Genomic DNA, 20260 nt, shown 5'->3' on the forward strand with positions numbered 1-20260 from the left:
AACCATAAACACTCATATGGTGTGCAAATATGGTAGATAACCCTCTATAGGTTCTTAAAAGTCTCTGATATTTATTTTTGGTGCGAACAAGGGCGTGTGATCAGTAAAGCAATAAAAAGACTAAAGTGCCCTTATGTATTTGAAAGAACAAAAAAAGAAAAGGTAAAAAATAAAATAAATGTAAAATGATCAAAGTACCCTAACCAAATACGATATCGTTATTTATAAAATGATATAAGGGCGTTTTGTTACACATGATTACTTAAATGTGATTTTCTAACATGTTAAACGAATTAAGTCTTTATTTGTCAAATTTTTAAAAACTTAACGAACTTAAAAATCCAAAATAAATGTTAGAAAATTATTTACCCAAATTTTAAACATTATGAATGCTTTTCTCACTTTACTGAAACTCAAAAAAGTTGAAGGTGAGACTTACAACTCTCACCCCTTTGTTTTGTAAAACAGAGAAGCAATATTCACTTGTTACAAAAATTAAGAACAAAGGAGACTGTTTTAAGCTCTTTTTAGTTTTTGAATGATGCCATCATGTTTGGATTAAATAAAAACAATAATACTAATAATTTTTAGGTCAAGAACTTCAACTGCAGTCATCGTGAGACACATACAATGCGACTTAACTTTAGATCCCCACTGTATGCATCAAACAGATGCATGTCATTGAACTGATAAACTTCAATTGAAGTTGTCATCTTTTAGTAGCATGGTCCAAAAGTAAAACACTAACAATTCACTATTTACAAAATAATTTATTATATTTTATTGACTTTCATAAATTTATTTATTCTTGTAAATAATACACCAATTAGGAAATTGAACATTCAATCTTTTACTAGAAAGAATGTGATGGTTGAAATCTCCATAAAGAAATAAATTCTTGAGTTTCTTACCAATAAAATTCAAAATAAAATTCTACTTGAAGAACCACTTAGCACTTGGGTCTTGTTCTTCTCTTGGAATCCTTTCCATTCAAAACCACAAGAGAGGCGTCGAATTCCCCCCAAAAGCGCGCCATAGGTTATTCTCATAAATTTATATTTGGCGCAAAACAGCGAAAATTAGTACCATATTTACATTTCTCTACATATACCTCGACTTTCTCCAACTTCGGACACATACACTCTCTCTCTCTCTACTCGTATATGGCGGATTTTGAACCTCCATCGTTCTCTCTAGGGCTCGATCTCGACTTCGATTCGGAGCCCCAACCCACTGTAAGAGAAGACCCTTCTTCCAAACGAGCTCAACAATCTTCAGCCAATGCAAGCTTTCATAACGACGACGACGATGATTTTGAATCACCCACAATGGGTCCGGACCCACAAATTCCAGATCCACCGCAAACCCTCAAGCGTCTCCGGCGAGGTCGCACCACCGAATCCACATCGGCCACCCAGAAGCAGGAGCTGTGGCGAAGTGTCGATGAAGAGATTGAAGAGTTCTCTTCGCAGGAGGATAAGCGTGAAGGTAAGACTAGTGACTTGTCTAATCTTTGAATGCTGTTTCTCTTTTGTTCTTGAATGTTATTGCTCGTCTGGTTGCTGGGAAAATGTGGAAAAGAAAATGAATTGAAAATTCGCATTTTAGGGTTTCATTCATTTGGTACCCAAGTATGTATCATTGGTAATTCGAGGTTTATTAAACTGTAGTTAGCTTGATTGAGATGGGCTTTTCGTATTTCTACAGCCTACAATAATAAAAGGCATAAGATTTAGAAATTGATTGGTACTTTCTGTTTCCCCTTCTCATGTTTCCTGGCAAACAAATGGAAAATGATGCTACTCTGTTTACAGTGGAAACTTGGGGGGAGGTTGTGAAGGGAAAAAGGAACAATTTGAAATGTATTCACTTTCTGTTATTTGGTTGTGAACAAATGAGATGGCGAGATTAATTATTTTTTTAGGAACTAGTTGGAGAGGTAATTTGGTTTTCAAATTTCATTTAATTGGGGATGAATAAAAACAATATGTAGTCTCTTATTTTTGTAACCTTGTGTTTTCCTCATTTCCCTCAGCAACTGATACAGGCAATGAGATTTGTGGAGTTTAGTCTTTGATTTGGACACACTTCTCTACAATACAATAGGGATTCAAAAGACGTGATGTTTATGAAAAGTGAATTTGTATTGTGTCCACAGCATTAAAACACACACCTAATCATGTTGCGTCTCAAAGCTATAATAGGGTTGCTCAGGTGGTGTTGTGGACAGTCGTAGCACGAGTTAGGGCTTCAAACTTCCCAATGAGAGAACCATTATGGACTCCTTCGTTGTCTAGAGATCCCTGGCAGAAACACTCAGCACCTTACAATCATTTGTTTTATTTAGCAGGTACTAAAGTAGGTGAAATATCTTATGCCTGAAACTAAAGTTAGAGATCAGGGATAATGCACTGTTGGGATTATACATGATGTAATTATTGGATAATATGAATTCTAATGAAGGGCAAATGGTCAATTTGGTGGCTATTGTCATTTACTGAGAAACCTTTAGTTGAGAAATGAGTTATACATATGGTCTCTTCGATCAAACTTGTGGAGAGTGTTGGGGGTATTGTAAGCAACCAAATTGGGTTGGCTTTTACCAGCTTGGGTTAGTCTTGTGTCTTGGAATTCCCCCGCCTCCTTCAAATTTGTGTAGTACCCTCCTACCATAATTCATAAATATGGACCACAAGCAACTAATCTGGTGACACAAATATGCTATTATAGATTTCTGCCTACCCATGCATTTATATATATAGATATATATATTTTTTGAGAAAGTAAATGAACTAGTTAATTTTCATTAGATTTCTCTTTTGAACTATGATATGCTTAATTTCTTTTTTCTTTTTTGAAATATAGGTTTCAACTCCAGCGTAGCTGTTCTTAGTGATTGTCTTATTTACTTGGGCGACCTCATAACCATTATAATTAAAAGTGTAGTATTGTTTAACGAGGGATTAAAGAAAACATCCCTTTTTCAGTAGGTAAAGAATCATTTTTCACCCATTTTTATTTTTTCATCTTAGCAGCAGATGGACCTCGATCAACCCAGCACCATTCTGTATGTAGCAGTTCAAAATTCCCATTGCATGGACATGGAGTTTTGATGACACAATCAGCAAACCAGTGGAAAGTAAGAAAAAGGAAACAAGAATCCGAAGTCCCAGCTTCTGCAAGTTTTGAGACAAGCAGCAAGAAGTTGATGATTCCAAAGTTAACTGTCAGTCCCCTTAGAAGGTTCCAATTGCTAGATTCTGATTCTGACGATCCTTCTGTCAGTGAAGATGTAAATGGAGAGTCTATTAAAGTAGATTTATCTTCAAAGGAGAGAGAATGTAACCCTGGCCAACATGCAACTTTGAGTGAACAGAAGAGAAAAAATGCATCAGTGAGTATGTCCCAAGCACCAGATTTATGGAAAGATTTCTGTTCAGAGAAGAATTTCCACATTCCAACACCTACTCTTGATGAGGTTTGCGAAGAATATTTTAGATCGGTGAAAAATAAGAATGAAGTGCAGAATCTGAGTGAAAATAAAGACTGTTCTCAAGGCACTAATATTCTTAAAAACGACGAGCACCCTTGGAATTTGGGTGATCCAGTGCCTCCTGCTCATCGTTATTTTTTCCATGACGAACCGAGGATTCAAAAGTTAGTTCGCAGTCGCCTACCTAACTTTTATCCCCTGGGTGCTATGAACGAGAGAGGAAATAACCAGCTCAGAGCATCAGTTATTGATTACATGTAACATGCTTTGCATTCAATTTTGTATATTGTGGATATTTTTTTATGAAGTTTCTGTGTTTGTTTCTGTAACGGTTTACTCTCTTTTGTGATTTCAGGGGTCAATTTAGCCACGAAGAAGGTTCTAAAAAGCAAGCAGCTAAAACCGGGACAAGCTCCACAAGGGGCAGAAAGAATTCAAAGAAATCAAATGCTGAAGAGGTATCACAAGGTTCTGGAAGCTGGGTGAATCCCAAAAGCAGTGCTGGAAATCCTAAAGATGCAGGTAAAAGACGAGTTCATGCAGTTGGTCAATCTGCTGGTCATTGGTACACAGCCCCAGATGGAAGGAGAGTAAGTTAAAAGTTCTTGCTCAGCTATCTAAATATTGTTCATTAAATTACAATTACTAATTACAATTATTAGTCTGTGTCTGTTTACTTTCGTGATAAATTTTATGCATGCAGAAACCACATAAGGGGTCTATAAGTTTATTTATCAGTACCATTAAAAAATTTACTCTTTGACAAAGTGGTGTGGCTACCAATGTTTTTAGGAAAATGAGTTATCTAAAGTTTCTGGAAAAGAATTACCATTGGTTTCTATTTCTTTGGGTCTCTAAAAATTATGGTGATCATTTAAATTTTATGTTGATCATGACGTTATGCACTAATGGTTGTTAATATAGCAGCCTTTCCATATCTATTTTAGATCCATTTCAATTTTAGGCATGTACTTTATATAGCTGTCAAATTGGTTTTTTTTTTTTTGATTTTTGATTTTTTATTATTATTATTATTATTTTTTTTTGACACCACTGTCAAATTGGTTCATTCACTTAATTAAATGGCTTTTACAGCAATGATTATAGTTTGAGAAATTAGTGTTCCCTTTATATGTTCCTGTTTACCTTTTAGCATATATAGGAATTCCTTCTTGGTGTTCAAGATTTTCAATTGCTTATACACTCTCCTGTCTACAGTTTATACGCTAATTAGTTTGTAAACTTCTTCAGGTTTATGTCTCTGGAAAAGGGCAGGAGTTGACTGGTCGAATTGCTTACACACATTACAGAAAGGTACTTTTCTCGTCTTTTGGCACTTGCTTCTCTGATTATTATCCATGCAATGTTGGAACATGTTTTTCTCTTTTGCTTAAAGGTGTTCCGATTTGTGTTAGATTGTCAATGAAAGATCTTGATTCTCATTGATACTGTATCAATTTTTTTGTTTTGGATAATTGCAACTAATTGATTCCATTATTGTTTTTTTTCAATTACTGAATACCTTATTTAATGAGAAATCTCATTTAACTCTGCACAAGAATCTTTTTAGTTGATGTAGTATACTCATGAGTCATAACAAGCATGATTGTCAGGTCTTGAACTGGAATTAAACCTGTTTGACCAGTCAGAATCAAGATTCATTAATAACCATTATTCACTGTCTGATATCTATTTGCTGCTGACAGGAGAGTGGAAGAGGGTTTAAGAAATCAAAAAAGAAAACTACCACCAAGAAAAAAACCAAAGCCAGAAGCTCCACAGCGAAACGTGGTGTATAGCGTATCCTGTACACAACATGGCATTTCATAAGGGTATGTTGTTTTGCGTACTAGTTTGTACTGTGATCATAATTCTTTCAAACATAAGAAATGTTATTTTACTGATCTCCCGGTTACACCTTGATTCATGTCGGGATTGTATTATGAAGTCTCACTCGATGGAAAGCATCCCTGTAAAACAGTTCTGTAGAAAAGTAAATCCATATGCAGCGCATTTTAAGAGAAGTACTACCATTTGAATGATTCTCTCTCTCTCTCTCTCTCTCTCTCTCTCTATATATATATATATATATATATATATAATGTGAGGATCATTTAGCATAATTAAAAGGATACAATTGCATGAGATTGTGGCTTGACTCTCCGTTGCATGATGGCCTAATATGATTTTGAGCATCATAGTTTAAGAACAGAATTCACAAAATCAACCAAGGCTAAAGCAATGATAGGGAAGAGGTAATGTGATAGATATCAAGAAAGATCAAGAAAATTTTTGCAACAAAAGTTTCATTTTCTTGAAGTCCAGTTGAATCTGCGTAGACGGAAAAATTAATGAAGAACAACAGTAGACGGGTACCATATACTATATGTTTTATCAATTTTGGTTTTCTCCAATTTGAAGATGTATATGAACATGGGAACTGGTAGTTACAGGAAAGAAAATAAGCTGATAGATTGGAGTCAAGTATATCACATGGCTGGTACTTTCACAATTTTCAATTGTGAAGATAAGAGTTTCATATCAATGTTGGTTTTCACTGAAGTACAAAACTTATGCTAATGTTTAGCTGGGCATGGAATTAGACTTTTGGAATTGAAATTAGTGAAAAACAATTTAGAAAATTGAACTAATTTTTTTTTTGAAAATTCCATCAGTGAAAAACAATTTAGAAAATTGAATTAATTTTTTTTTGAAAATTCCATCAATTCTAATTTCAAGCTGCCAAACACAGCCTTAGATCATTTCTAGAAATTTAAATGACTGTCTAAAGTGCACGGAGGACAAAGACTATAAAATAAAGATGAAAGTGAAAAGAAAAGAGAAATATAATGCAGATGATCCATTTCTTGTGTAACCCAAAACAGTGTCTTGTGCACTATGCAGAGAGTTCAACTGTTCCAATTTATGGTGTCACGCACTACTTATGCCATGTGACTTTACGTCATGTGTTGACAAGTTTCTCATTTGAAAACATTCCCACAAAAAAAAAAAAAAAAAAAAAAAAAAAAAAAAATTTCTCATTTGAATGGTTGGAACTGGACTTCGGGGATATTTGGAACCAAGAAAAAAAGAACGAGGAAGAATGAAAAAGAAGAAAAAAAATGAGAACTGTTTGAAGATTTAATTAATTAACTATTTTATCTGGAAAGTATAATTTGAAAACTTGTTTAAATGTTTAAATTTTAAAGCACGGTCTTGTTCATAATATTTTAAAAATTATTTTCTATTTTCACATCTTTTTAGAAGTTTATGTCCATTGCAGTGACTAAAACTTCCCACCATTTACAGCTGATCTATTTGGCTGAACTAGAAGTGCACTCCTAATTTTTACAATGTGATATTGGCACCTCCTTGTGATAAAAACATTTCGTTTTGAAATGAAATGATATTATTGTCCTCACTCATAATTAATGACATTGAAGCAGTGAAGCTTTAACACTATTTTTTTCCCTTTATAGTTTAAGAAAAAAAGGGAGGAAAAATGTTTAGTGGGGCCTACAAGGGCCTTGAAAATGTTCAGCTTGGAAAGGAGAGGTTTATTCAAACGAGAGTGTGAATATTGTTTCTTCTGTTTTTTAAAGTCCCAAATTAATTGTGGTGTAAATGTATAAAATTTATCAAATTATCTTCAGGGTTTGTATTGTTTTTAAATTAATGATATAAATTTTTAAGTATTTTTAAGTTTAGAGACGTTGATTTCAAAATTTTTATAAAAAAGATATACATTAATTCGGTCTATCCCTCCCCTCAACAGTGAGTCCCCTCCCCCATTTTCTCTTATTTCTCTCTATATTAAACGTGATTGTCAGTCTGGATCTTTGAATCATCGATGTTATTTTCAAATTTTCAATCTAATTTTGCTCATTGTTATTAATTTGTTGAAGATTTTGGTTGATTAAGCTTTAGACAATAAATTTAATTTAAATTCGGAAACTACATATCTGAATTTTTTAAAATTTGTGAATTTAAGGGTGGGATTTAGGGTCGAGAGCAAGGTTTTGCTTAACAATTTTAGGCAGAGAAACTTAAACATGGGCGGCACAGGTACCCCGTGCAAATCAGACCAAAATTCCTTTTAAATTATGAATTTTTAATTTTTAATTTTTTTATACCAATAAAGCTTAAATAGTTTTTTTTTTTTTTTTTCCTTCAAGTAATTCAAACCTCACACTTTAAAATTCACCAGAAGTACTAATCCATTTAGCTATCGAGAAGATTGAAAAGTGAATGACAATTATATATATCAATTTATAAAGACCGTCAAAGTTCAAACTACCACAATTAAAATTATTAATGGTTGAGAGAATTTAATAAGGTAACTAAATCTATAATTTTTAAGTTTTAAAAATTGAAATTGAAAAGTTCGTTCTGTGTACCCTTTTAAATTCCTTATTAAATACTTTCTTTAAAATTTATATTTTAATAAAAAATGTTTAGAAACAATAAAAAATCCTTACATTTCTATAGTAGTATAAACCTGGAGCAAATAGAAGTTTAGAGCTATATTTGCTATTTAGTAATACTAGTAAAGCACATGTGATGCAAGTGAACTAAATTTTTTATATGATTGTAATTAAAAAAATTCCGAAGGACCAAAAACAAAATTCATGAGTAATTTTGTTTCTCTTTATCATAATTCTCTTTAAATTATAGAAAATTAACTTTTAAACCAACAAACTAATACAATAAGTGAAAATTATATATATATATATATAAAGACCTTGAAATTACTACAATTAAAATTATAATAGGGATAAGGTAACTAAATATTAAAATTGGAAAGTTCATTTGTTGTACGATGTACCTTTTTTAATTTTACATTAAATACTCCCTTTAAATTTTATATTTTGATTTAAAAAAAACAGTGAAAAATGGTTTTGAAATAAGAAAAAAACCTTATATTTTTATAATCTAATAATATAGAATAGATAAAGAGAGGTATAGATTCGGAAGTTTAGGGCTAGATTTGTCATTTTAGTAATAAAGAAAAAAATTGAATGAATGAAAGAAAGAAAAGGGAAATGAATAAGACATTCATAAAAAAAGAGAATGTGTATTTCTTTATTTTTGTTCGGTAGGATAAAAGAAAAAATAATAAACTTATAATTTATTATGTTCAAATAAAAAATTTTAATTATTTTTACTATCTGTAATTTAAAATAAAAATAAATTATCCTTCACATTTTCATTTCTTTCTTTATATCACTCCTACCTAAAAAGGAAACATTCTTTCCTATTTTCTATCCACAACCCTTCTTTCCTTCCTGCCGAAGACAGCATAAATCAATATATACTTTCTGGAGTCAATATACGCGTGTCATTGCTCTTCACTCTCTCTCTCTCTCTCCCCACCTGGTCCAGTCTCACTGGTCCGCCCACTACGATTTATGATGGTCCACGTCACCTCATCCCACCTCGTTCTCTCCGCGCTGTGATTTACCCAAAAATATCAAACCTCGGGCAACAAATCTAGGGTTAGGGTTTTACGGTTGTTATTTCATCCCAATTTTCACTTCTCTTTCATTTTCGAAGGTACGATCTTTTTACCATCCTTAGAAGTTTACTACTTCTTATTGCACTGTAGATTTCTTTGATAAAATCGTTATGCAAATGGTAAAGAGAACCCACTCAAATCGCTCAGAATTTTTTCGGGCTGTTTTAATGTTCAAATTTAGGGTTTTCGTCAGAGCATATTTAAGGTTTTTTTTTTGGTATCTCTGTTTATTTTGCACAATGTCTAATTTTTTCACTTATTGATTTTTGGATTTGTTTGTTTGTTGTTTCACTTATGTACTTCCACTACCCATTTTAATCGTTGTTATAGGAATATTGTAATATAGTGTTCAGTTTTTTCTTAAAAAAGGGAAATTATATATATATATATATATATATATATAAATCTTTTTTGGGTGTAATAGATATATATTTTTTCAATTATGCAAAGCTTGCTAGAAAAGTAGAACAGGCCCATAACATAAATTTAACAAACTATTGGATTTATGTTTTATATATTCTGCATATAAGCTTAGTTTAAATCTAATGCTATGATTATGTATACATGGAACGAGCGAGATGCATCATTATGCTTTCTTCAGTATATTTTTTCTGCACATGCCTGGTTTTTTTGGTAAGATACTTTCTTTTGTTTTATTTTGTTTTTGTTTTTGTTTTTGTTTTTGTTTTTGTTTTTGTTTTGTTTTTGTTTTTGTCATTCTGCTGTTGATTTGGTTTTTCTAGCATAGTGATATCGGGGCTAGTTGTTTTTGTAGTCTGGCATGTGTTGAGTGTTGAATTAGGAGTTTCATGAAAGAAGCTTGCCTAAGTTAGCTTTTTAAATACTAGTAGTCATTTAGTGCCCCATGATTTTATGATATTATTAACTTATCAGGTCCCCCTCTTTTTAGATAGGTAAGACACACACACTTGTACACCCAATATTATCAATAGGGCAAGTACCTTTAACCTCCCATGTGAGAGGAGGAGGAGATACCACTTGGGCTAGACTCTTTGTGCAATTTCGTTTCATCTTTTGCATTTTATTTCTCTTCATTTAGTTGATTTTAGAAAATTCTTGGATATATTAATAATGGCTATCATTCAATTGTTTTTTTCCTTACATTTTACATGGATGATTGGCAAAGTATCATACTCCTGTTTGCACCCTACCCCACGTGCTCCAGACGGTTTGATAGGCTGCTTTGGGAAAGCATCAGATGAAGACATGTTGTCCTTCATTAGGGTCATACATAGCATTCCGCCAGGGGCTAAATGTTAAGAATATACCAAACACAACTTAATGATGCTTGGTCTAAAGAATCTTATAAGACGTGCGCCATCATGCATTCATGCTACCCTGGTCGGAGTAGTTATTGGAATAGGATTAGCATCCCTGAATGCATGAAAGTGAGTCAGACGACTCAGAACATGGAGCAAGTGCCCTAAGAATGTGCCAACCTTCAAAGATAGAGGTCAGAGAAGGTGGTGACACCATCAGCCCTATGAAGAACATCTCGAAGTCAGATCGTGGTTCTGAACATGCACGGATGGCTCTTGATGGAAACCTGCCTGGCTGGCTGAATGCAAAGGTGACACGTCACTGATAACTGTTCAACCCTCCGTCCCAGCTTTAAAAATAAATAACTAAATATTTATGCAGAGGATAGTTCACGCGCTTCCATTACTTGCATTCCAACAATGTATCTTTATCATTAGCTTACCTGGTTTAGACAAGCATAGGGTACCCTACTTTATGGCATGACTTAGTCAATATTTACCCAATGTACACCCTCTGCACACCATGTACAACTAAACTCACATTCTGTGCAACCCTCTCTTTGGTAAACATTCGATGTATCCTCATTCACGAATTATGGCACTAGTGCATGTTGCACAAATGTGTATCCTGCTTCTCACTATTGTGTGTTGTACCCAGATTTGGCCATTCTATTCTTCTTGACGAACCTCTGTAAGGACTTCTTGCCTTAGTTCCTGATACCAAATTTGATGTTGGATAGATGGAAAGAAAGATGAGATAGAGAATAGACAAATGTGTTTATACCCAAAGAGTTATGAGAATTGCTTACACAGTAGTTCTTAGTAAGCAGGAAAAACAGAGAGATGTTTGTCAGCGTTGGTGGTTCATTTTTTTGTTTTTGTTTTAGCTAGTTGGAGAAATAATTTTAGAATAATCACATATGCTGAAATCAATTTTGAATTGAGTGAATTGTTAGAGGTACAAGTTTTTCTAGGGTGAAAAAGTCGAAACTTGTGGTAGAATGTCCAAAGAAATTACAAGAAGTTTGAATTGCATCATCTTATTATTGGCAATATTTTGTAGTGATTAGTAGTTCATGGCTGAAATTGCATTTTTGAAACCAGAAATTTTCTTAGATGCATCAAAGTAGTTTGGCGAGAATCTATGATTTCCTATGTCCAAAAACTGAATGCTTGTGAAATGCTTTGCATTTTAAGATTTCAAATGGAATCTATGATATTTGGCACTATTTGCTATCGTTGACTTGAGGAATATCACCTTTCTATGTACAGGGAAAAATAAACAATAAAAGATAGCACAGGAAAGCAAGAGATTTTGTGACAAATCTTGCAAATGAACCAAGCCAAGGAAGGGAATAATGCTGATGCCCCACTCAACATCCCCGTGAAGCGAAAACGGGGTCGGCCAAGGAAAGATAAGAGCCTTAATCGTGGGGAGAGTGCTAATGTGCCACCCAGATTTCAAGGGTTGAATGAAAATAAACCCCGTCAAGTCACCTCAACTGATGATGCAAATGATGGCACGGTGGGCCAGACAGTTAAAGGTGTTATCGAGGGAGTATTTGATGCCGGTTATTTGCTCACTGTTAGGATTGGCAACTCTAGTACCTATCTAAGGGGCATTGTTTTCAGGCCAGGACATTATACTCCTATTTCAGCAGGAAACGATGTGGCCCCTCATGTTCAAATGATCAGAAGAAATGAGATTCACCTCCCAACAGAAAAACAAACTCACACTTATGGTCGTAACCCGAGATCCAGAGTGAGGAAAAAGCAGCGTATTGGAAATGGAACTGCTCTTCTGCTGAATGGAGCACCCAATAAAAATCAGCTGCATGAACTTGCCCCTCAAACTGCTAAGCTGATGGCTTCAAGACCAAAACATGCACCCCTGGTGGCAGACGCTGATGTTCCTCCAGTAGGCTTAAGAAGCACCGTGGTACCAGTTGAACTACATCCAGTCGATTTATTAAATGGGTCATCACCTGCCAACGACGTACCTCCAGTTGTATCCCAAGCTACTCATATGACAGAAGGCAAGCAGATGCAGAAAGTTGCAGGTCAAGGGCTATGCACGCAAACCCAAACCAACCGTCAGGTAAGACCAGAAAGTGTACAAAATGGAAATGGTGCGTCTCATCAAGGCGCATCAGAAGTCTTGCATGGTGAAGAAGCCAAGTTGGTGAGATTGACTGGCTTGTCAACGGCGGACAAAATTCATGGGAGGGTTGAAGTCTCTTCACAATCATCAGAATTGCATATTGAGAACAGTATGGCAGCTGGTAAATCTTCAGGGAAAGATTCTGGTCTTTTCCCCGAAGGAGGCACTGGTAACATGAATGAGCCTCTCTTAGTTGAGCCCCTGCAAACTATACATTTTGTTGTTCGTAGCCCACCTGCACCTGCTCCTGCTCCTAAACCTTTGGAGAACAGAACTGGCAGAATGACTGCGCTGTTGCAGGTAACATGAAGTTGATTAGAGGATTTACTTAAATAATCTGTCTTGCACTTGGACACTTTAACATGAATGCTGAAATCAAATGGCTTTGTCAAGGCTTTGCAGGAAAGTATCACAACTGGGAACCCGGTGTCTCAAGTTGAAGACCAGGCCACAGTTTCTAGCCTTGAGCCTCAGGAACCAATGAGCCCAGAAACTGATTTTGGAGACGAAGTAGCCGCCCAGTCAAAGAAACATTATCAGGAATCAAGTGTCTGATTCTGCTGGATCCCCTGCCTTGAACATGTTATAGCATCACAATTGTTTCTATACAAACTATACTACCTACAGAGCTGTGCCAGATCAGTCCTATTAGGTCAGACAAAAACTGTGAAGGTTTGGGAACTGAATCCAGGGAAAGGCTCAAGGGGATCCTTATTCTGTTAAAATTTACCAAACACTTGCCTTTGTTGTATGCTCTAATTATAATTTATCCGAGCTTATTAGGACTTTCCTTTGTGGTTTTGGATGTTTGGCATTAGAAGAGATTTTTACGGTAAGTGTATATTTTCTGGAAGAGCATTGTGAATCAGGAACTTGTTCTGAGTTTCAGCTGGGTATTAGACACGAATTTAGCACATGAACTATTGCAGATCTGTAGTTCCCATAACATCTAGATTTACGTGACAATGATCTCATAAAGTCAATCAAACGTTCTTGTAACTTAAAAGGGAACTCGATTAAATCAACTCTCATTTTCATTCATTAAAACACTCTAGTGACTTCAAAGATACCTGATTAAGTAATTTTTATTCAAAGATTTAATCTTAAAACACTTTTGTGACTGAATGAAAAAACTCAAGTACCTACTTTTACGACTTTGAATGAAAAAAGGGTACACCTTTGAAGTCCTAGAGTGCTGAAAAGAAAAGTGGTTTGTAGAAGTCCTAGAGTGTTTCTTTCAATAATATAACAAAACCAATTAGAAAAATGAATAAAAGTGGTTTGTATAGCATGGTAATTTATAAATTAAACGTGTTACTGTTTAAAATGTTGAAGGTTAAATACGGAAAAGTTGCATACTTTATGCAGATTTTTACTATTCTTACTTTCTCAACGTCATGCCAAGCCATCAAAAAGACTACCACATCGCATGAAGTTTTTGCCAATGCAGAAGAGTCTGATGCCTTAAATGGGCCCTTGCAGCAGGCTTATAGTAGCCTACACACATTAAAAAAAAACATTCCAGTGGAACCATCACTTTCTCCGGTTTGCAAACAAAAAAGAATTAACAGCCCCAATTTGCAATTGATGTTAACCTAAAGAAAATTGGCAAGAAATCATTTGGCAACTTAACCCGATTATTATACAAGCTTAAGGGTTAGTAGCTACTCCGTTCGGACCAACTACATGAGATCAAAAGGTTGGAAAAAGTTCCATCAATTCTCTAGAAAATCCCATTAGTTCAGAATGTACCAAACTTATTTTTTGCAACCATTTTTTATTTATTTAGCTCATATAACAAGTAAATAAACCATCCCGCAACCCCTACTGCATGGAAAAAAAATGTACTACTAACTGAAGAGTATTAAATAATAATAATAATAATAATAATAATCCAAGATCCACAAGACTACAAACCAGAGGAAAAAAGAGCCTAGCCTTCAAACACTACAGAAGTTTCCCAAAAAAAAAAGAGATAGTGAGAGAGAGATAGAAGTGAAGTAATATGCAGCCATGAAATATATTCCTTGATGTAACATAACTGCCAACAACCACCACATTGCAGCCAGCTCAATGAACGCCAAAACTGCCTGCCTAGTTGCACAATATCAGAGTAATCCAGATGCACAAGCTCTCAGACTTTCTCGCAGACAGCAACAAATCACTGTAAATAGGAAAGTACGTTACTCAACCATATTGATAGGGAGAAACATATGAATAGAGACAGGAATTAACAAATTTTGGTGTTTCAGCCTCAAAATCATTCACTTCAGACACAACTCAACGACATTTTTCTCATAGCTTAGAATGTGATAAGGTCACAATATGGAGAAACCTAAATCAATGTCAAGACACCTGGTATCACATATCATCCACACATATAGACGAAGAAAATTACCCAGTTAAAGTCTGGTATAATTAAATCAAAGTAACGTCACTTATCACAATTTTCATTCAACCAATTAGACTTGGGAAACCACTACAACTCGGACAAGCTGGTTTATGAGAATAGATACTGACTGATTCCTGAGCAAACTCATGTACATGCATTATCCTTTGTGAAATAACCATTGGATCCGACAAGTACAATAACTAGCATATAGTCACTCTTTGCAACTAAAATTATTATTTCATCGCGATAAAATACTGAAAAATGCATAAGCTTTTCTTACCTGCGGTGGCTGTTGGTAATTAGTATAGCCAGGATATCCTCCATAGTACATGGTAGGGTCTTGAGGAGGGGGCGCATATCCACCATATGCATCGTAACCTTGTGCATATCCATAATACCCACCATTCCACTGGGTCTGATCCGACTGAGTCTGTACCAGTCCAATAGTCAGATATAGAAGAACATGCACAAAAGACAAATTCACTGAAATCTGTTGTGATAGACATAAAAACCTGTTTGTTTGAAGGACTACGCCCCCATGAAAGTCTAATATTTTGCCCTCCAAGTTGCGTACCATTCAAAACCGATAAAGCTTGCTCAGCACAGGCTCTAAAGCACAATAAAACCAAGCAACAGAATATATAGCAAGTCGTACAAAATAAAATAAAATAAAAGGAATTCCCACAACCTACAAGGAAAGTTATGCACTTCCTCACCTGTTAACAAATTGAACAAAGCCACAACGCTTGCCCGCAGGTATTTTGACATGAACCAGCTCACCAAATTGGCCAAACACTTGTTTCAAATGCTCATCCGGAACATTAGGATCCAAACCACCAACAAATATCTGCACTCAAGAATGTGAAAAGTCACTACAATATTCTATTCAACTGATACTTTCAACATTAAAACAATCTACCCACTGTTGTATTGTTTGGATCATTCTCGCCCTGGTTTCCTTCAGAATTCTGGTAGGAAGCTGCAAATGACAAATATACGTGAAGAGAAACTGAATAAACAATGATGAGATAATGGTTCTATCTAGTGTACATAATGTTACCAACTGTTCCATAGAAACAATCCTGGATCAGAACAGTTACGGGGAAACAAGCAACACAAAGAACATGCCTGACTAGCTAGCCAAACGGAGCGACATGCCCAATTACCTAACCAAACTATCATATTGGGATAATTTTCTAGCAAGATAAAGATATTAGCAACAGACTCTGACAGCATTTATATAATTATTAGTCTCAAATTTCAGCCGATTTGAAAACACATTCAACAGAATTCTGTGTATTTTCCCATGGTAATGAACATATACTGACAGACTTAGTGAACATACAGATAATCAGAACACAGCATAAATAACAAAGCAATAAATATAGTAACAACAACAATGTAAACTCCAGAAAGGAAACAAAAGAGACAGAGAAAAGGAAATGAAGAAATCTTCTCGAGGAAAGTTGATTAATCACCAACAAAAAATTTCAAGGCAAATCAATGCATCAGAATTGATACTCAACAAATCAAAAACATCCTGTATATCCAGAAGTTACTATATGCAGGTCTCTCTGATACTTTCTTAAAACAGCCAATTCAATATGTCTGCCTCCTGTAAAATTAACATTCACTGCCCAATTCAACTTTGAATTAAATTAACTACACAAATTTAACAAAATGCTCAGAATTTGACACACCAAATTTCTCAAATAAGAAAATTATAATTATGCAGCAGCTACATTCTGAATACTACAACTTGTATTGACACGCGTAGAACTTAAAGTGCCGAGATGCAATCTACAAATACAATTCTAACCTAAAATGGATATCGGATATGGTAGCTAGGTGTATGTTCAGCCAGTCATGAGGACACAATATCCCATATTTATACCTATTTCTCGTGTGTTTAGCAAGCGTACTTCATTGTATCATAACTTAAATTCAGATAATTATTTAGCCTTCAGTACAAGGTCATGGACTTCGTAAGTGAAATTGTTACATCCATAGGAAATTTGTTTAAGCTTACAATGGGCTTAGGTAGTCATAATGTCATAATTATAAGCCCTTCATCCCAAAGGAAAACATCCTGGATAATAAGATAATATAACCAGATGATAAACGAAAAATAACAAATTTAAAGAACGTTGATAAGCAATATATTCAACCTTCTTTAAGAAGGGCAGAGAAAACTGCAAGGCTACAAGCAACAGCTGAAGCAATGACTGACATTTGTAATGTCTTGCTGTTACGCACTCAGTCAACACATTCAGAAAAGAAGGCCTCCTTTTAAGGGAATAAAAAGCTGGAAATTTGAAACACACTTGCGTTTGGGGTGTTGCTAAAAATATGTATATAGTACAAAGGAACTGATCCATGAAGAAATAAAACAAGGAATCTTGTGGATTTGCATAAAACGAAAAAGAAGAAAGAAGTAACGGGAAATGAAATGCAATCTTCCAAAAAAACTGAACTTGGCTGGCAACTTCAACTATAAGGAACCGGAAAGCAAGCGAATGTAGCATGATAGATGCCACAGAAAATGAAGTAACGACAAAAGCTTATGACATAAACATAACAACTGACCTAAAATGAGGCCACGCAATTAAGTGGAATCATTTCAGCTGAAATCAGTTCCAGGCCCCCCAAAATGAGAGCCACTCTGTGTCCTGCTTTGAGAGAACATGAGTTTTATAAGTTTTTGCAAGTTTTAATATAATTAAATGCGCCCAAGTCTAGAAAGGTAAGTACTGGAAGGAAATGACTTTGTAAATTCCGGGCATCTTCAAGTGCATAACTGAAAGAACATCGAGTTCTATACCGCCAACAAAAATAACAAATCAAAAGTATCATTACACACAACTAATTATTGCAAGCAATGGTATTAGAGTATACATAACAACCAGCATGAAGCAGCTTGAGAATAAGAACATCTAATTGAATAGTGATACTAACCATGGCAGATTGTTTTGCATTGCAACAATAAAGGTTAAAGAAATATTTAATGAATTATCGCAACACATACCTTTCTGAAAATGCTGACCAACCATAGGTTTCTTAGTAGCAGCAGCCCCTATTCGCATAGGTCTAGTAGAACAGACCATTCCATTCATTTCAGTCATAGCTCGAATTTGTTCATTCTCATCTCCAAACCTAACAAATCCATAACCCTTAGAACGTCCTGTGACTCTATCAGTGACAACTTTTGCACCCTTTACTGATTGATAGTGAGCTCTGAATGTTTCTTGCAGCATGTAATCTGTAACATCAGCAGCCAAATCTCCAACAAAAATTGTGTAGTCAGGAGTGTCATCTGCACGCCTTTCACCAGCACCAAGAGTAGCCCAGTTTAGTCTAAAACTCTGTTCAGAATTTGGCATAGTTGTACCATTGTATGTCTGTAAAACGTTTTCTGCTGCTGCACGAGTTCTGAATTCAAGGAAGCCATAACCCTCAGGCTGGCCACTTTGCTTATTGCGAATAACTTTGACTGAAGCAAGCTGCTAATGAAGCACAAAAAAAAAAAAAAAAAAAAAAAAAAAGCAAAAAAAAAAGTACCAACTTAATTATTATTTTATAAATAAATAATAACAAAAAATTAGGGGGAGAGGTGGGAAAAGAAACCCAGGCTCTCTCACGCATATAGTAAACACAGATATCAAATCAAATTAAAAAATTTTATTCCTGGGATGACTAACATAAACAAAATAGTAAAACAGCCTGTACTGTTCACACAGATTGTAAAATTGTGTTCCATTAGTTTGGATTATCAATCAGCCATAACTTCCTCGGTTAGGTTCAAGAATACCAAATTTACAATAACTGATCTTGATCTCTCTTACTTTAATTATATAAAAATTGTAGTTTTTGTTAAATACAATTATTTGATATTATCACTAGGGTTTCCCGGCAACCAAAACAGATATATAATCTCCACGAATGGTAATATAATTGCAATACCAATACAGGGGGAAATCATCAAAGAACGCAAAAAAATGAGCATATAAACAAAGTCAGAACATAAATAACATATATAAGTTAAACGGGTTACTTCTCCAGTTTGAGCGAAACATGTGGAAAGATAGTTCTCATCCATCCAGTACAGCAGGTCCCCAATCCAAAGCGATCGAATCTCGTTGGAGCCAGCTGTCTGAGCAGCCGAATACTGCTGAGACAGCTGCGTCTGAGGTTGCTGAGGCGGCATCGCTGCCTGCGGAGGCTGCTGAGCCCAAACCGGTTGGGGATATTGCTGTGGTGGTTGTTGAGGATGTTGTGGCATCATCATCCACGGCTGAGGCTGCTGTGGCTGTTGGTACTGATGTTGTTGTTGATCCACAGGCATCGGAGCCATTGGAGGTGGAACCACACCAGCTGTTGGTTGCATCATCTTCGGATAATCAAAGAGGTAGAAGATCTCAAAAAACCCTAGAAAAATATGAACCCTAAAACGAGAAGGGTTGCGCTAAAAGATAGAGAGAGATTTTTGTGAGGCGGTATGGGCTTTTTATGGGATAAGAGAGAGAGAGAGAGAGTCGGCGTTGGATTATAACTAGACTGTGATCAATTTGGGCTGGGCTTTATTGGAAGGGCAGATTTGCGATTTGGGTGAGTCTACTCGAATTGAGTATGAGCCCAATGGTCCCAATCCAGTTTTTGAACGGATTCGGACAAGTAGACAATTGTTAAAGGGATCCTGCATCGGATCCAAATAAAAAGTAAAATTGGTGAGCATACGTGGGTATACAATACTACCTAATATAGTTTAGGTATCTGAGCACCCACCCCTGATAGGAAGGTGGTTCGACCGCAGCGACAGCGTTATGAGTTTGGGTAAGAAGAATGTTAGTTGGCCTCACTAAAAACTCTTTCTTAGAGCCTCTCATGAAAAAAGCAATGATTTTTCCTAATTTAATCATTGGACTGAAACAATTTTTTGAGATTTGTAAAATTCATGCATAATTTAATGCATTCTTCCATTCAAAGTTTAAAAAAGAGAGTTTATGCCTCTTCTCATGAGACAGTTCTTTTAGAAATATTACTCTTAATTTATTTTGTAGATTGAGATTAGGTTAAAGAAATTCAACCCGACGTCAATTAACATTGAGTTTGGGCAAAAGCATTGATAACTTAAACATAACTTCAATCCAACAATTTAATATCACTTCCTAATTCAACTAGGGTATGCTTGGTTGCTAAATCACATTCTGTAATTTTTCAAAATGAGTATCGCTTTGTGCACTCGCGCTCCCACTCTATGTGTTAGCTTCGTTGCATAGAATTGAAATTTCATATAATTATAATTCAACAAATTCAAAGAATATCTCCTAACTTCTAGAGTTATTATTATTATTATTATTATTTCCCTTCTCCTTGAAATATTAATAACACATGTCCATCTATAACTTAACTCAAGCTTAAC

At 35.1% G+C, this 20260-nt stretch overlaps 3 protein-coding genes across 9 annotated transcripts; 2 read left to right on the forward strand and 1 right to left on the reverse strand.

Moving 5' to 3' along the window:
- Positions 1-911: 911 nt before the first annotated feature.
- Positions 912-5517, forward strand: LOC132308427 (uncharacterized). Its single transcript, XM_059806505.1, has 5 exons — positions 912-1488; positions 3036-3750; positions 3849-4083; positions 4745-4807; positions 5200-5517. The coding sequence occupies exons 1-5, from the start codon at positions 1164-1166 to the stop codon at positions 5290-5292; spliced, it is 1431 nt and encodes a 476-aa protein (XP_059662488.1). The 5' UTR covers positions 912-1163; the 3' UTR covers positions 5293-5517.
- Positions 5518-8772: 3255 nt separating this feature from the next.
- Positions 8773-13302, forward strand: LOC132308428 (protein METABOLIC NETWORK MODULATOR 1). 4 transcript variants are annotated; one of them, XM_059806509.1, is made up of 3 exons: positions 8773-9046; positions 11561-12749; positions 12852-13302. In XM_059806509.1, exons 2-3 carry the CDS (start codon positions 11622-11624, stop codon positions 13002-13004), a joined length of 1281 nt encoding a protein of 426 aa, XP_059662492.1. In that variant the 5' UTR covers positions 8773-9046; positions 11561-11621; the 3' UTR covers positions 13005-13302. The 4 variants fall into 4 exon arrangements, with proteins under 4 accessions (XP_059662492.1, XP_059662489.1, XP_059662490.1 ...); XM_059806506.1 differs by having other exon boundaries at positions 8776-9046; positions 12843-13302; XM_059806507.1 differs by lacking the exon at positions 8773-9046 and adding an exon at positions 9089-9213 and having other exon boundaries at positions 12843-13302.
- A 1017-nt stretch (positions 13303-14319) lies between these two features.
- Positions 14320-19363, reverse strand: LOC132308430 (polyadenylate-binding protein RBP45-like). Of its 4 annotated transcripts, none has more exons than XM_059806511.1 (7): positions 18893-19362; positions 17867-18341; positions 15765-15820; positions 15558-15688; positions 15354-15450; positions 15122-15271; positions 14320-14613 (listed from the first exon to the last, which is right to left on the reverse strand). In XM_059806511.1, the coding sequence occupies exons 1-7, from the start codon at positions 19226-19228 to the stop codon at positions 14611-14613; spliced, it is 1248 nt and encodes a 415-aa protein (XP_059662494.1). In that variant the 5' UTR covers positions 19229-19362; the 3' UTR covers positions 14320-14610. The 4 variants fall into 4 exon arrangements, with proteins under 4 accessions (XP_059662494.1, XP_059662493.1, XP_059662495.1 ...); XM_059806510.1 differs by having other exon boundaries at positions 17867-18344; XM_059806512.1 differs by lacking the exons at positions 14320-14613; positions 15122-15271; positions 15354-15450 and having other exon boundaries at positions 15554-15688; positions 18893-19363.
- Between the last annotated feature and the right edge of the window lie 897 nt (positions 19364-20260).

The sequence above is a fragment of the Cornus florida genome, unplaced genomic scaffold (genome assembly GCF_030987335.1).
Source record: "Cornus florida cultivar Cherokee Brave unplaced genomic scaffold, ASM3098733v1 CherokeeBrave_3.0.0_Hap2_Chr05, whole genome shotgun sequence".
Classification (NCBI taxonomy): domain Eukaryota; kingdom Viridiplantae; phylum Streptophyta; class Magnoliopsida; order Cornales; family Cornaceae; genus Cornus; species Cornus florida.

Coding starts and splice junctions, on each gene's coding strand:
- LOC132308427 (XM_059806505.1), top strand. CDS start 1,164: ATGGCGGATTTTGAACCTCCATCGTTCTCTCTAGGGCTCGATCTCGAC. Junction 1,489..3,035: donor GCAGGAGGATAAGCGTGAAG/GTAAGACTAGTG, acceptor TCATCTTAGCAG/CAGATGGACCTCGATCAACC. Junction 4,808..5,199: donor CTTACACACATTACAGAAAG/GTACTTTTCTCG, acceptor TGCTGCTGACAG/GAGAGTGGAAGAGGGTTTAA.
- LOC132308428 (XM_059806506.1), top strand. CDS start 11,622: ATGAACCAAGCCAAGGAAGGGAATAATGCTGATGCCCCACTCAACATC. Junction 12,750..12,842: donor GAATGACTGCGCTGTTGCAG/GTAACATGAAGT, acceptor GGCTTTGTCAAG/GCTTTGCAGGAAAGTATCAC.
- LOC132308430 (XM_059806510.1), bottom strand. CDS start 19,228: ATGATGCAACCAACAGCTGGTGTGGTTCCACCTCCAATGGCTCCGATG. Junction 15,689..15,764: donor ATGATCCAAACAATACAACA/GTGGGTAGATTG, acceptor TCTTGAGTGCAG/ATATTTGTTGGTGGTTTGGA. Junction 15,272..15,353: donor GTAGTCCTTCAAACAAACAG/GTTTTTATGTCT, acceptor GGACTGGTACAG/ACTCAGTCGGATCAGACCCA.